General features: G+C 42.6%; 1 protein-coding gene across 5 annotated transcripts in view; it reads right to left on the bottom strand.

The window, feature by feature from the left end:
* FHOD3 (formin homology 2 domain containing 3) overlaps positions 1-17026 on the bottom strand; it is a 507914-nt gene that overhangs the window by 24889 nt on the left and 465999 nt on the right. For all 5 annotated transcript variants that reach the window (XM_054461095.2, XM_054461096.2, XM_054461098.2 and 2 more), the window contains 5 exons: positions 15852-16034; positions 13830-13949; positions 12505-12666; positions 9195-9385; positions 1031-1223 (listed from right to left, as the gene is read on the bottom strand). In XM_054461095.2, coding sequence (XP_054317070.2) covers positions 1031-1223; positions 9195-9385; positions 12505-12666; positions 13830-13949; positions 15852-16034 — 849 coding nt within the window. The remainder of the gene's footprint in view (positions 1-1030; positions 1224-9194; positions 9386-12504; positions 12667-13829; positions 13950-15851; positions 16035-17026) is intronic.

Here is a 17026-nt window from a genome sequence, read left to right as displayed (position 1 = left end):
GGCAACAATCCAAACCATGAAAAAAAAATCACACGCTAGAGTCCTTCAACAAGTTCCAAATATGACCTGTCAATATCAAAAAAGATGACTTTATTATCATTGAGTCTGTTCAAGAAAGAATAAATAGTGACTAAAGGAGGATTCCCAGAAAATTTCAGCCTTTTGCCTGGAACTGACCTGGATGAGTAATGGATGAGGTAAGTGAGACACTAACCTGGTTTTTATGTTTCGTAAAGGCACATTAAGAAAAAGGAACCTGCACTATGTATCTCCGTTGGTCTCTGGCATCTTCATGCATCCCTTTACCCTCCACTTTACTGAGCATCTGTCATCTGAATATCCACTGTCCCCCGAGACTTGGGTGGGCTTGGAGCTGAGACAGGAGAGATGGAGAAAGAGCCCAAGAGCAGGGGAGACATGTAAGTGTGCAGGGGCTCCCCAGGGTGCTATGGGGGAAACTCCTACTGGATTCACTGTCCTCTGGGAACTCTTTCCACCCTGATGTCCTGTGATTCAAGGGACTGGCAAGAGCCCATTAGATTATATCTTGGAGCAATCACATCAGTTTATTCAGATGCCCAAAATGGGTGGTCCCTGTGTCAACTGATTGGTTACACAGCACCGTTACGATGATTAAAATCCTGAATCAATTCCCCAGTCAGTACATTTGTCTTTCTGTGATAAGTGGCATTATCTTTTATATTTTTCTTGTCTTCATCCAACTTTACCCACATCACAGAGGACAAAAATAGAATCAAACATTTAATGTCATCAGCAACATGCAACACACCAAAATGGGTTCCATGTTCCTCTTCTAGCCACACATTCTGAAACTTTACATCTCCTAGCTCCTTGCTATTTAGCAGATTTTCACAAAAATGGTGGAGGAGTACTTTAAGAGCACTTTTTAAAAGAGATCTTTTTTTATAGTCAAAAAAAAAAAAGCACAGCTTTAAACTGTGGGGAGGATTCCTGATTGATCTTACTTTGAAAACAAATGACATAAGGAGAGGGATTGTGTGAAACTTACATCGGTGATCATCTTCCCTCTGGTCTTATTTCTCTCTCTGTGGTTGGCCCGTTTCTGTTTCTGCTGCAAAACCCTTTCCCTGGTTGTGCGATACTCTAGTGCAAATTCACTAATAATCCTGCAGAATTTGTTTATGTTCACTTCCCGAATTGCGTAAGGTGGATGGCCCATAAAGAGTAAAAAGGAGTGGAATCTGCAAGGAAAAAACAGTAATGGCAATGACTTCAGTTTTAAGAAACAGAAATTACTTGTCTAAAATCTCTCAGTAAGAAACCAATGTCAGAACTTAAAATAAATAATAATAATAATAAAGAAACCAACAAGCCACACTCTCAGTAAGAAGATACTGTCCTTCATTCCTGGGGCTTTGAATTTCAAGAGTCTTCTCAAGTGAAAATGCAAACAGAAGTTCAACTCACTTTCCCACTGATGGAGATTATATCTAGGTGGTAGGACTTCAACAGATTACTTTTTCATTTTGCATATCTGTGTTTTAACATTTTTCTAAAATGGATACATGTAAAACTTTCGTAAGAAAAATGTTAAAGTGGTATTTTAGAAAAGTATTGCACCATTTCTAGATTATATGAGAATTGAATAGGAATAAAGAAATGTTGCTTAGAAATTCTTTTGAATGAACACTTAAAATAGACATGAACATATTATGAATAACATGTTAATCCATAGTTTGTAAATAGATGCTGTTTTCTGAGTAAATATTTTTAAACATTTCTTGCGATATTACATATAGTATTAATTTAATTAGGAAACACCAAAGAAGCAGAAAATAAATTTATTTTAACTACTTAATTTGTAAACAAAAATTATTAAACATTATTTGTTTTAAAATGTTGTAAAAGAAATTACATGAGCAGATAAGTACCCAAATTTTAGTTATTAGGAAATGAGAAAGAACACAGTGGGAGACAGAGGGAAAGCTTTCTGTGGAACAAACAACATTATGCAAATGATACCACTATTTATAGACAAAAAATTGTGATCACTCTGATTTGTACAGTTTGAATATGGATTTTTAAAATAAGGGACACTGGCTTACTCTTTTTGAGAGGAATAATGAAGTAAACATACAACTTGTATTTAAAGTAAAAGGGCCTAAAAAAGGCTAGCCAAAACTACATAACTCTTAGAAGAAAACAAAGTAGAAATCTTCATGACTTTGGATTAATGTGTTTAGATATGATATCTAAAGCATAAGTGATCAAAGTAGATAAACTGGACTTCATTAAACTTAAAAACCTTTGTGTTTCAAAGGATATTATCAAGACTAAAAAGACAATCTAAAAGATAGGAGAAAACATTTGCAAGTCATGTGTCTAATAAGACACTTGTGTCAGAATATATAAAGGAATCTTACGACGCAACACTAAAAAGACAAAAAAAGGACAAAGGATTTGAATAGACATTTCTCCTAAAAAGATATGCACATGGCCAGGAGATACATGAAAAGCTGCTCAAGATCACTAAGGAATGCACATCAGAACCACAAGGAGACACCACATACACCCACCAGGACGGCTGTAATAAAAGAGACAGGCTAGAACAAATGTTAGTGAGGATGTGGAGAAATTGGACCCTTTCCACAGTGCTGGTAGGAAGATAAAATGGTTTAGCAGCCATAGAAAATGATCTGGCAGTTCTTCAAAAAGATAAACAGAGTTATTATATGACTTAGCAATTTTTCTCCTTTGCATAAAAAGAAATGAAAATATGTGTACACACAAAACCTTCTACACAAAAGTTCATAGGAGCATTATTCACAATAGCTGAAAGTGGAAACAACCCAAATGTCCATGAACAGATAAACTAAATATAGCATTGGATGGATATAATGCATGGATAAACTAAATATAGCATTTCCAAATAAGGTCCTGGACGACTGGCCCCATCACCTCTCTGACTTCATGTCTTGTGACTCCAGTTACACTGGAATCCTGGTTATTCCCTGAAAAAGCCCACCTCAGAGCCCCAGACACCATGTGTAGTGTACAGGAGCCCTGGAGGGACACAGAGGCCAAGGAACTGAGAGCCTGCAGGGCCTGTGGGGAGGGGTGAGGAGGCCACTCCACAGGGTAGGACCATAGGCCTGACAAGGTATCCAGTACCAGCTGTTCCCCATGCGTAGAACGTTTTCCCCACTGACAGCTGCATGGATGGCTCTCACTCATTCCACAGGTCTCTGCCCAAAATACCACCTCCTCCGAGAAGCCTTCTGTGACCACCCTGTGTCAGGTCACTACCTAACCACTTATACTCTTATTTTTTCTTCCTGGCTGTTATTACCACTTGACATTATATATTAGATATATGATATGATATTAGGATAGGATAGTACAATATAATATAACAACTATTCAAGATCTGTATGCAAGAAGATTTGAGGGGAGAATCTATCAGCCTACAGCTAGCTAACCACTTCACCTCATTCTAATATATTAACATTCTGGGTCCTATTTTATACATAAGTACAACCCAAGATTCTTTATCCTACACTTTCTAGAGCATTGTTTTTGGATGCACAGGGGATCCAAACTTAACATATAAATTGGAAATGTTATTTAAGCATATATTTTACAAACAAGGAGAGTAAAAACAAACAAGTAAAGGTCTGAAAAAGATCCAGATATACATTTGAAAAGAGAGAAACTATGGTGTTCCTTCAGAAGAACAAAAAGGATATGACTTTGAGGCCGTAAAACTTCTAAGGAATTTTTTTCAGTTGAGTTTGTAACTTTTAGTATACATGATATGAAGATCGTATGGTTATGGGCAGGCTGGTCTCCCTAACCAGTACGCCAAAGCACAAGTCAAACATCTTTGATTTGTTCCATCATCTGCCTCTTACTCAATGCTGCCACTGTCTGGCCCAGAATGGGAGGGGTGGACTTTGGGCAATGGCACACCAGTCTTGGTGTTTACTTGTCTTCTGCCCATCTCTCCCCCTTGACTGGCAGTCCATTGCTGTAGTTTGCTAGGCCTCCCAGGAAGGCTTTTGATATGGTTTGGCTGTGTCTCCACCCAAATCTCATCTTAAACTGCAGTTCCCATAATTCCCATGCATTGTTTAGGGACCAGGTGGAAACAATTGAATCATAGGGGGCGGTATCCCCCATCCTGTTCTTGTAAGAGTGAGTGAGATCTCATGAGATCTGATGGTTTTATAAGGGCTTTCCCGCTTTGCTTGGCACTTCTCCTTGCTGCCGTTATGTGAAGAAGGACGTGTTTGGTTCCCCCTTCCACCGTGATTGTAAGTTTCCTGAGGCCTCCCCAGTGGTGCAGAACTGTGAGTCAATTAACCCTCTTTCCTTTATAAATTACCCAGTCTCGGATATGTCTTTATTAGCAGCATGAGAATGGACTAATAACAGCTTTCTTCTCCTCCTCTCCCCTGGTCCCTCTCTGTGCCTTTCACAGTGCAACTGTAGCCTAATGGATCTACAGGAGTGAGTGGGTGGGTCTGTACATCCAGAGAGTACAAAAGGATAAAAGGAAAGGTTAATATGCACGTTTAAAGATTAAAGACAAAACCCACACACATGATTACCTCAATAGACACAGAAAAGGCTTTCAATAAAATTCAACACCCTTCCTGTTAAAACACTTGATAAACTAGGTATTGAAGGAGCATACCTCAAAATATAATAATAAGAGCCATCTATGACAAATCCACAGCCAATATCATACTGAATGGGCAAAAGCTAGAAGCATTCCCCTTGAAAACCAGCACGAGACACGGATGCCCTCTCTCACCACTTCTATTCAACATAATGTTGGAAGTTTTGGTCAGGGCAATCAGGAAAGAGAAATAAAGGGCATTCAGATAGGATGAGAGAAAGTCAAACTATCTTTGTTTGCAAATGACATGATTCTATATCCAGAAAACCCCATCATCTCAGCCCAAAAGCTCCTTCAGCTGATAACTTCAGCAAAGTTCCAGGATACAAAATCAATGTACAAAAATCACTAGCTTTCCTATGCACCAACAACAGTCAAGCTGAGAGCCAAATCAGAAAGGCAATCTCATTCACAGTTGCCACGAAAAGAATAAAATACCTAGGAATACAGCTAACCAGGGAGGTGAAAGATATCTACAATGAGAATTACAAAACACTGCTCAAAGAAATCAGAGATGACACAAACAAATGGAAAATATTCCATGCTCATGAATTGGAAGAATTAGTGTCATTAAAATGGCCATACTGCCCAAAAGAGTTTACAGATTCAATGCTATTCCTATCAAACTACCAAAGACATTCTTCACAGAACTAGAAAAAAATTGTTTTAAAATTCATATGGAACAAAAAAAGAGCCTGGATTACCAAAGCAATCCTAAGCAAAAAGAACAAAGCTGGAGGCATCACATTACCCAACTTTACAATATAGGGCTACAGTAATTGCGACAGCGTAGTACTAGTACAAAAACAGGCACATAGACCAATGGAACAGAATAGAAAGCCCAGAAATAAGGTCACACACCTATGACCATCTGATCTTTGACAAAGCTGACAAAACAAGCAATGGGGAAAAGACTCTCTATTCAATAAATGGTGCTGGGATAACTGGCTAGTCAAATGTTGAAGATTGGACACCTTCCTTACACCACATACAAAAGTCATCTCTAGATGGATTAAAGACTTAAATGTAAAACCCAAAACTATAAAAACCCTGGAAGACAACCTAGGCAATACCATCCTGGACATAGGAACAGGCTGACAAAGCAATCACAACAAAATTTACCAAAAGCAATCACAACGAAAGCAAAAATTGACAAATGGGATCTAATTAAATTTAAGAAGTTCTGCACAGCAAAAGAAACTATCAACAGAGTAAACAGACAACCTATACAGTGGGTGAAAATTTTTGCACACTATGCATCTGACAAAGGTCTAATGTCGAGCATCTTTAAGGAACTTTAATTTACAAGAGAAAAATGAACAACCCCACTAAAAGTGGGCAAAGGACATGAACAGACACTTTTTTTTTTTTTTTTTGAGATGGAGTCTTCCTCTGTCTCCCAGGCTGGAGTGCAGTGGCACTGTCTCGGCTCACTGCAAGCTCCACCTCCCAGGTCACGCCATTCTCCTGTCTCAGCCTCCTGAGTAGCTGGGACTACAGGTGCCCACCACCATGCTCAGCTAATTTTTTGTATTTTTAGTAGAGACGGGGTTTCACCGTGTTAGCCAGGATGATCTTGATCTCCTGACCTTGTGATCCACCCACTTGGCCCCCCAAAATGCTGGGCTTACAGCCACGAGCCACCGTGCCCAGCCCTGAACAGACACTTTTTAAAAGAAGACATTCATGTGACCAACAAGAATATGGAAAAAAAAAAGCTCAACATCACTGATCATTAGAGAAATGCAAATCTAAACCACAATGAGATACCATCTCACATCAGTCAAAATGGTTATAATTAAAAAGTCAAAAAATAACAGATGTTGGTGAGGTTGTGGAAAAAAAGGAACACTTATACACGGTTGGAGGGGGTGTAAATTAATTCAACCATTGTGGAAAGCAGTATGGTGATTCTTCAAAGAGCTAAAAGCAGAACTTCCATTCAACTGGGTATATATATACCCAGAGGAATATAAATCATTCTACCAGAAAGACACATGCACATGAATGTTCATTGTAGCACTAATCACAACAGCAAAGACATGAAATCAACCTCAATGCCCATCAATAACAGATTGGATAAAGAAAATGTGGTACATATACACCATGAAACACTATACATCCATAAGAAAGAACGCGATCATGTCTTTTGTGGGAAGATGGATGGAGCTGGAGGCCATTATCCTTAGCAAACCAACACGGGAACAGAAAACCAAATATCACATGTTCTCATTTATAAATGGGAGCTAAATGATGAGAACTTATGAACACAAAGAAGGAAACAACAGACACTGGGGTCTACGTGAAGGTGGAGGGTGGGAGGAGGGAGAGGAGCAGAAAAAGCAAGTATTGGATACTGGGCTTAGTACCTGGGTGATGAAATAATCTGTACAACAAACCCCCATGACACGAGTTTACCTGTGTAACAAACCTTCACATGTATCCCTGAACCTAAAATAAAAGTTAAAACAAATGCAGGTTTGAACATTCAAAACAAAATTTTCTTAGCCAGGAAACAGTTTCAACAACTAGGTTTTACCTAAAGAGACAGCTTTTTGAAACTTTTTGATCTGACGTCAAAATATAAGTATTTAGGCAGGCTCATTTGCATGACTAAGATGATCCCACCAGTTACCAGCAATAAGGCCCTGAACTAGGGTCCTTTCTATGCCTCAGTTTCCCAATGTGTTAAGTTAAAAAAAAAAAAAATCACAGCCGTCATCCTCAGCTATGATCCTGAGGACTGTTGGTGGGAGGGGGAAGGAAAAATGAGGCACAGTCCTTGGGGCTCTCAGTCCTCCAACTCAATTTCAACAAGAGAGCCCTGCTTTAATCGGTTCTACATACAGCGCTCCAGCTAAAGACTTCATTTTAACCCAGGGTTCTACGGTTTAGATACTTTGGATTGGCCACTTCCAGGTACCACCTCCCTTTAGCCACGCCCCTTTTACTACCCACACCAAAACCACAGTGAACTTCTGGCTCCTCCTGGTCATCCCCAATGGGATGTAGATAGGTGAGGCAGGAGCAGCCATCATCTGGGTGACCAGCTTGCCAAGGAGAATGGGACAATCAGAGCAAATACTTTATAGCTTAAGAAATAGACATACCACCAAACTGAGTTTTTAATGTCTGGGATAAAATGGTTAATGTAACCAAGCTCAACAGCTTTATAAGACGTTCATAAAATTACTCCAGTTTCATGACATTCCAAATAATAGTTGGTTCTGTGTGTGTGTGTGTGTGTGTGTGTGTGTGTGTGTGTGTGTGTGTGTGTGTGTGTGTGCGCGCGCGCACGCGCACGCATGTATTTTAAATGGGGAATTGCTTGCATCATACAAAGCATGGAGGGCCAAACCAGCTCACATTCCCCGCCTCTTTGATTTCAGCAAGAAATCTGACAAAATCTCCTAAAAGTTCCCTTGAGGAAGGAAGGACAGCCAGAAGGTTGTCAGGGAGATTTAGATAGTCAGGGAGATTTAGAGTTGAACAATTAAATTCCAAAAGAACTGATTAACGGATAGTTGTCAAGCTGGAGGGAAGATTCTGCTTCTTATGTTTATCCTGTACAACATTTAAAAACTACTTGCCATTTTCTCAGTGGTCTGGATGAAGACCCAGAGGCAGTATGATTATCAAAGCAGAAACTGACACAAGCTGGGAGAGGGTTCATGTGCAGATCAAAGTATCAGGTTTTAAAAAGTTCCGTATAGGCTTAAGGAAGGTAAAAGAAGGAGATGAGGAAAGAAGGGAAAGACAGGGAGGGAGGAAGGAAGAATGGGTGAGGGTCCCTCAACTGTGTTCTGTGACAAAGCAAAGGAGAAGAGAGTGGTAGCACATGGTAGGAAAGGCCCTGACCTGGGAAGATAGAAGATCCAGGTTCTAGTCTTCGGGCTACCACTGCTTTCTGGTGGCACAGCCCTGGACAGCCGTGGGCCATTCCAGACCCCATTCTCCTTGTGGGCAAAACAAGGTCTGACACATCACTGCTGTGTCTCCAGGGTCCTCTTGGATCCTGTGACTCTGAGGAGGGTTGGTCCAGAGGACAGTGCTGTGATGGAGCCTGGACCTCACTCAGGTAGGCTGTGGCATAGAGCAGCTGTTGGAGGATCTGTTACTGGAAGGTCCTCCGAAGGCCAGCTGCAGATCAGGTAAAGGAGGAACTTTTCTAACAAAGAGAGCTGCCTTGAAAGGGAGTGTCCTCTCTATAGGTGAAATTCTTCCAGCAGACCCAGAGATGCAGGGTTCAATTTGTTAGAAATCTTACAGACGCAATTCCTGATAGGTAGGATTTTTGGATCAAATTATTTCTGAGATTCCTTCCAACTTTGAGGTTTGATGGCATTATATTATTGTGTAAGAAAAATTAATTATCCATGAAACTGGTAAACATCTGTATCATCAGTGTACTTGCTATGTACCAAGAATGTACAAAAAATCTGTAAATTTAACCATCAGCTCTTAATTTCCAGTACAAATTTTTCAATATGCCATTGTACTGATATTTCTATAAGTTCCTCAATCCACTTACCTGTTGATTATCCTTCTATGGACAATCTTTAAAATTATAATTCGCTCTGCACAGTCTTTCAGGAACTCTGACATCCGTTGTTTTAAAACTGGTTTCATTTCATGTTTTGCAATTGCCTTAAGGTGATCCCATGAAGCTTTGCATCTTCTCTCCATCTGACATAAATTATCCTGAAGTTGATCAAAGTCAACCTGAAAATCAGAGCGAGAACATTGCAAACACACTGAAACCACCAGACACCAACCTGAACTGGGAGACCAAACTGCCTCTGGGGAGAAACAAACATCAAAACCAAATTCACATCTTGAAATACAAACATATTTACAGCCTAAAAATTATTCACATGTGTATCTGTCATTATCTTGACATCACATTATTTAGTGATAAAACTGTTCTCCAAATGAACTCAATACATGTGTAACCTTTTTTGGACATATTTGGAAGTAGATCTTTGGGAACTGTAAATTAAAACATGATATCAAGGAACCCTAGTACAAGATGAACTAAGATGTCTCATAAATTTTTTTCAGAGCACTTTTATTCTTCAGCAATAATATTTCTCTTAAAGTTGAGAAATGCACCCTAGTCCTACAAGGATGGCTCTGCTATGCTGGGGACCAACTAATGGGCAGCCAGCTTCTCTTCGTGATGATCTCCTTTATAATGTGAGTCACAAGTTGTTTTATTCACCTGCCCACTCATTCATTCCACCAACACTCATGGAGAAACTAGCATACACCAGTCTCTAAGCCAGGCATTGAACATAAACACAAATGCTGAATGAGACAACTTCCTGTTCTCAAGGAGGCTGACTGTACACACAGGTGATTCCCAAACTCTGAAGGACACACAGCCCCCACCAGGCTCGTGTGTGTGCCTGCGTGTGGGTGAGGGTTGCCGCAGATGCACATCACACATGCAAGTGACAGATGTGACAGAGTGCTGGCTGTGTATTCAGGGACGTGCAGACAGGCTGGACTGCCAGAAGGAGCCTGAGATGAGGTTTTCTAAGATGATGATTTTATAGAATTTCCAGACTAAAAATTACATAAATCAGAGAGATTTTTAGTCATGAAAAAAATACATCAGAGGGCCACATTTAACAGAGGGATGGGGAAGGAAATTGTGAAGGACAGGAGCAGAGAAAGAAATAAGTAAGTGGGTGTGCTGGAAGGAGGGGACTGAGGTGGATGGAAAGCAGCTAAGATGGGAAAGGCTGTGTCCAGTAAGCAAAAGTCAGAGCAGCAGGAGGTGCGCGGCGGTGAGTGCGAGGTGCGTGGAGGGTGTGGTGGGGATGAGCGGGAGGTACACCGGGGTCAGCAGGAAGTGAGCGGAGGGTGCGGGTGGGGGGATAAGTGGCAGGTGCGTGGAGGGTGTGGCGGGGGGTTATCGGGAGGTGCGCAGAGGGTACGGGGTCAGGAGGGGCTGAGCAGGAGGTGCGTGGAGGTGAGCAGGGGCGCGGAGGTAAGCCGTTGCTACTTAGGGGCCACTGATGGAGGCAACGAGCAGGGCCTGCTAAAGCCCACAAGGGACTTGCTGGAGTGACTTCAGACCTCCAGGCCCACCCTTGGAAGGACAATGAAGGGGAAAGAGTTCGCAAAGGTGGATTCTGCGAGAGGATCTGTGGCACCAACAGGATGAAGACACGCAGTGTCGTGTCTGGTGTGAGGCAGGGAGGCATGCAAGACACCGTATGTACTCGGCTTCCTGATGCTATTGCATCAAAAAGAGAAGGCAAGTTTAGGCAAAGCCCTGGGATTCAGGTATGCAGAGTTTCATGGCACTTTGAGGAAAATGATTTGTCTGAAACCAAAGGAATCCTGAGTCCAGATAGGAAACGCTTCGCTTTCTCATGATACAATGAGGCTTAGAAAAAATTCTGATAGGCCATTTCAGGGTCCCCTGCTCGGTGCACCTGGCAAAGGCCAGCCTGTGGCTCTGGAGGTAGGTGGAGGAGGCTCTCGGCCACCAGGTCCCCACAAGCCAGGGCTGTGGCAGAAGGCAGACAGAGAGGAAGGGCCCCTTGAAGCAGGCCTCATTAGCCAACCCACATCCTTCCCCACCTTTGCCCATCACTCTCTCTCTTCCTCTCATACTGGATTCCAACACACCCCAGTACTTCCAGCTCTCATGCTCCAGCCAGGGGTGTTTCTAGAAGGTTCCTTCACACTGGCCTGGTTGCTGTGCCCTATTTAAGGGTATTTTCCACCCCTGCCCTCTCCCCTAGCGAGTTTCCTGTGCTCCTAAGACCTTCACATCTCCCAGTTCTGGTGTGTTTGGGATCCCTCTAGGAGTTGGTCAGCCTCAGTGACTCCCTGCACTAGAGGCAGCCAGGTGTCCACATACTGTGACTGTCTCTTTTCTAGTGAAGCATAAGTTCATGAAGATATTAACTCTGCACTTGCTTTAAGAGCTTGCAGCTGAGGGCCAAGGCCATATACTGTTTACAGCCCTATAAAAATGTTCCCTCTGGGCAAGATCATAGGGACTGCCGATCTGTGGGGAGCAGGAGCCGGGAGGGCCCTGTTTTCTGGCTCCACACCTCACTGCAAGGTCCTATGGACATCTCAGGAAGAGCCAAATTGCATCTTTTTGACATGGTTGCCACCTAAGACAAGCTGTGCTGTTTTAGTGTTCTGGAGAATCCACCCTGGTTAGTAACACTGCCTAACAGTGGACGCAGGGTTTAGGAATGGGATGGCAGGCTTGCCTTGCATACCTCAGTAGGAAAGAATCTGACTGAGAACCAGAGATAGGAAAAAGATCTTAAAAGTTCATTAGCATGGAATACTATGCAGCCATAAAAAATGATGAGTTCATGTCCTTTGTAGGGACATGGATGAAATTGGAAATCATCATTCTCAGTAAACTATCGCAAGAACAAAAAACCAAACACCGCATATTCTCACTCATAGGTGGGAATTGAACAATGAGAACACATGGACACAGGAAGGGGATCATCACACTCTGGGGACTGTTGTGGGGTGGGGGGAGAGGGGAGGGATAGCATTGGGAGATATACCTAATGCTAGATGACGAGTTAGTGGGTGCAGTGCACCAGCATGGCACATGTATACATATGTAACTAACCTGCACATTGTGCACATGTACCCTAAAACCTAAAGTATAATAAAAAAAAAAGTTCATTAGAAATGCCACAAAACAAATCATATTCACAAACTCTAGAGCAGAGAATGCAGGCAGCACTTGGGCATTTTACTTAATAGGGCACGTGTTCCTTGAGGATGACCGATAAAGATCCCGTGGCTGCAGCGAGACCAGGCCCACTCCTCAGCGTCTGCAGACATACCTTGGCTGACCTGGTGATGGCCCCGATCTCTGAGTACAGATCGGAGCTGTCTGGGAAGTTTTCCACCACCATGGTGCACACATGGTGGAGAAGCGACTGCTTGTGCACTGTGTCTTTGACTTCTGGAACCTTCTCGAGGTAGCTTAACTCAAACGCTTTGGCCTGTTTTGCAAACATCAATAAAAGACATGTTTCAAGCAGGCTCTTAGAGAATGGCACAGGATGGTTAGAATCAATTCTCCGCTGCAGTCACCCAACATTCAATTTCCCTGTGGCTGAAGCTCCTGGGGCCACATGCTCCACGATCCATGGCTGATCACACATGGGCCAGCCACATTGAGAATGAGGGAGCCTCTAGCCCTTTCCCACCACAGCCATGAGCCATGTCCCAGGACTCACCCCTAAATCAGGGTGCTGTGGGGCTGGGCTCTGACATCTGCCTATCTACTTCTTCCTCCCTTTGCCAGTTGTTGTCTACTTCCTGGACAAAGCTGGGCCAATTTTTAAAAAGTTGCTTTTCTTAATAACTAATGCATGCTGGGCTTAATACCTAGGTGATGGGTTGATAGGGGCAGCAAACTACCAGGGCACATGTTTACCAATGTAACAAACCTGCACATCCTGCAAATGCACCCCAGAACTTAAAAAAAAGATTTTTAAACAGTTGTTTTTCTTTAAGCATCAAAATGCATATAAGCATGAGTATTTGAGCGATAAGCTCATAAAAAAAAATGGGGCAGAAGAAAGTTTTCCAATGTCAAGTTTGAGAGTAGTTACACTTCATAAAGAATCATGTGTGTGTTTTTCTGTTTTCTTATTTATAGCAAGACACAGGTTGAAATAAATAGGCCCTGATATCTTGTTTTTTTTTTGAGACAGAGTCTTTCTCTGTCACCCAGGCTGGAGTGCAGTGGTGAGATCTCAGCTCACTGCAACATCCACTTCCCGGGTTGAAGCGATTCTCTTGCCTCAGCATCCCGAGTAGCTGGGACTACAGGTGCGTGCCGCCATGCCTGGCTAATTTTTTGTATTTTTAGTAGAGACAGGGTTTCACCGTGTTAGCCAGGATGGTCTCGATCTCCTGACCTCGTGATCCACCCGCGTCAGCCTCACAAAGTGCTGGGATTACAGGTGTGAGTCACCGCGCCCGGCCTAGGCCCTGATATCTTAAGAACAAAATTCCTTCTAGATTTTCAGCAAGAAGACACAAAAGTCATTTGTTCCACTGTGCTTTGGGGGACCTGAGGTACAACCTTCATCAGCCATTGCTTGGCAGGGATTTTGTGACAAGGGGGGCTGCAGGATGAGGAATGGGGACGACTTACATTAGTTCCATTTAGAAAGTTCCCAATAGCTAAGAGAGTAGACAGGATAAAGCCCAAGGTTTTATTGTTCTCCAACTGGTCTATTCCTTCCTTCAGGTCCAGGAGTGGTTCTGCTACTTCCTTTCAGTTAAAAAAAAAAAAAAAAAATCAGACAATAAAGAATGTACAATTTGGCTTTACTTTGTTCTTTTGACTTTTTGTGTAAGGGAATAACACACGGTGTTCTCCCCAGCACAAGGCAATCCCCTGCGATGGGCATTGCTCCTAGGTATGGAAACGTGTGGCAGGGAGAGCCTCTACTCCCTAGACCCTGCAGTGGAGATCAAAAGGACCTTGTGCTGGGGTGACAAGGGCTCTGGACTCCCCATTTCTGCCTCAGGAAACGCCCTCCTCTTACTCTCCTTCCTGGCTGTGGCTGACTCCTGGGACACTCTTCCTTCCCATCTTCCTTCGGCTTCTAGACCACAGTCTTCTTCTTTGCTTTTTCTCCTTCCAGGCAGATTGGCAATGAAAGTTGTGGGCTCGATGTCCCTGAACTGCCCCAGGCCTCCTCCTCCCCTCAAGGCACTCCACGGCTAGCCACCTGGCAGTCTGGGCTGCTCACTAGAAGGCTACTGCCCTCTACCCCATTGCTTTCATGACCCCCCTCCCTCAGACCTCCAGCCTGCTCTGTAGCCTCATGGCCTCCATCTCCCCCACCCTCATTGCTGTTATTCTTTGGCCCCCACTCCTTTGTCTTGACTGAGGCTCTCCCCCAGCCTATATCCCAAAGCCAGGAGATCCAGCTTCAGTTTCTCCAGCCCAGGTCTTGCCAGTCTGACCCAGTGATCTGCTTTCTCCCTGACGTTACCTCCCTTGGCTAAAGAAAGTCACCTGAGCATGCTGTCTGGTCTTGTGACCCAGTCATAGCAGTCCTCAGCAATCCCTAGGTGTCTTCCTCTCTGCTTGACTTCCTGATGAATTCAAATACTGTAGTTCCCTTCTGAAGTCCCCCAAACCCACCACCATCTGGCCCTCAATACAGGACCTTGCTCCTTCCTTTGCCAGAAGATGGAGACCACACAGCCTCTCCACTTGGCTTTATTTTTTTAGAGATGGAGGTCTCACTCTGTTGCCCAGGCTGGAGTACAGTAAGGCGATTATAGCCTATTGCAGCCTTGAACTCCTGGCCCCAAGTGATCCTCCTGCCACAGCCTCCTGAGTAGCTGGGACTACAAGTACATGCCACAACACCTGGCTAAGTTTTTAAAATTTTTGTAGAGACAGGGTCTCACTATGATACCCAGGTTGGTCTTGAACTCCAGGCTTCAAGCCATCCTCCTGCCTCAGCCTCCCAAAGTGCTGGGATTACAGGTGTGAGCCACTGCACCTGGCTCACCTGGGCTATAGAATCTCTCTTCTGCGGACTTCCTCTCAACTAAGATCCCACACAGTTCACTTTCCATCTCCCCCTTTTCTTCTCCACTGGCTCCTTCTGTTCAGCCTGCGAAAAACTCCCATTGCCCTATTCCAGAGAGGATGCCCATGTCCTCTGCTTTCTACTGAGGAGGAGCCTCCTCAAGCTTTCTCCATTAAGGCCCATTTCCTTCTGTTCCCCTCCCAAACTCTTGCAATAGGCAACATAAAATGACCACCTAATTGCCACAATCTCTGGCAGTTTAGGTGATTATCATCAGGTGGAAGGATTATAGGAAATTTTCTATATTGTACTTTTCTGTATTTTCCACATTTTCTACAATGAGAATATAGGATCTGAAAAAAATGTAATTGTTTTGTTTTGTAATCAGTGACTTGGTGCCCACAATCTAGTGGCTGAGGCTGGCACCAGGCAGACACTTTAGAATCAGCCTTCATTGGCCAGCTGCTGATCACTTGGTGTACACACGACCTCCTCATTGTCAGCTCACCCTCTGCACCCTATGCCAAGAATGATATTTCACTGCCTTAATATTGATCAATGAAAAACTGCCTTTCTCAGCACTGTGGATGTGGGATCAGCTGCCTCTCTTACAGATAGCTTACCTTTTCTGTAGTTTCATAATCCATTTTGAATGCCCAGAGGTGAAGTCGTGCAGAGAGCTCGCTGATGGAGGAGAGGGTGAGGAGGAACTGCTCTGCACTGCCCAAGGGGATTTCAGGGTTGGCCAGCTGAGCTTCCTGGATTTTCTGCTTCTCCTCATCGGTGGGAATCATCGTTAGAATTTTCTGGAAATCGGAGATGATATAGTATATTTTCTCTTAGTGATGGACCCTCCCCTGCTCCTTCAATGTTATAAAATTCATATTATAATTTTCCAACCGGGTAGTAGAGGTATCTACAGGTGTTATATTGTCATAAACCAAATATACTTGAAGCAACTTGACCCAAATTTTCAGGGTCTCACACACAAACGACATTCTAGGCAAGAAAGGGAGATGAGAGGTGAGAGAAAGATGAAAAACAAGACACAAGATTAGAGAACAGCTCCCTATTCCCTAGGAAGTAGAGTAAGACATGTCAAAAAGATATGCTTTGCAGCACTTCTCCTGCATTAATTTAAAAGCTTACAAAAATGAATCATTTTCAAAGAACTCGGACTGACTTTTGTTCATGTGACATATAATCATTTTAACTGTATTTCAAAACTTACATAGAAATGATAGTACCTTAAGTAATACTAAACTTAAGTCTAATTGCAGAAAAAATCATGATGGTATCCATAAATACAAGCTAATAAAAAAGTATATCTTTTTACTTATATTTGTTTCTGGTAAAAATCAATTGTGGAAGGCAGAGAAGGCAAAAAGGCACCAGAATACTTATGATTCTCATACACTCAAATTCCTTTGTGATTACATTTTTTAAAGTAAAAATTCTCATGTCTACTCTTACTATTCCTATTGAACATCATATGGAAATCTTAGGCAGGCACATAAAAGAAATAAAAGGCATACAGACTGGAAAGGAAAAACCTGCTCATACACACAGATGTCATAATTGTCTGCATAAAAAACTATAAGGAATCTACAAAAAATTTCTAAAACAAAAAAGTGAGTTTAACAATGTTGTATGATATAGGGTCAATACACAAAAATCCATCTTATTAGTTCATTATCTATACATTTATAATAAACTAACATTTTTTAAAATGCTATTTACAAAACACATAGGTATAACTCTAACAAATCCTGTTAAGTATCTTTATGCTGGAAACTAG

The sequence above is a fragment of the Pongo pygmaeus genome, chromosome 17 (genome assembly GCF_028885625.2).
Source record: "Pongo pygmaeus isolate AG05252 chromosome 17, NHGRI_mPonPyg2-v2.0_pri, whole genome shotgun sequence".
In the NCBI taxonomy this organism is placed as follows: Eukaryota; Metazoa; Chordata; class Mammalia; order Primates; family Hominidae; genus Pongo; species Pongo pygmaeus.
The sequence above is the reverse complement of the archived record's forward strand: the minus strand, read 5'-3'. Positions and strand labels throughout refer to the sequence as shown.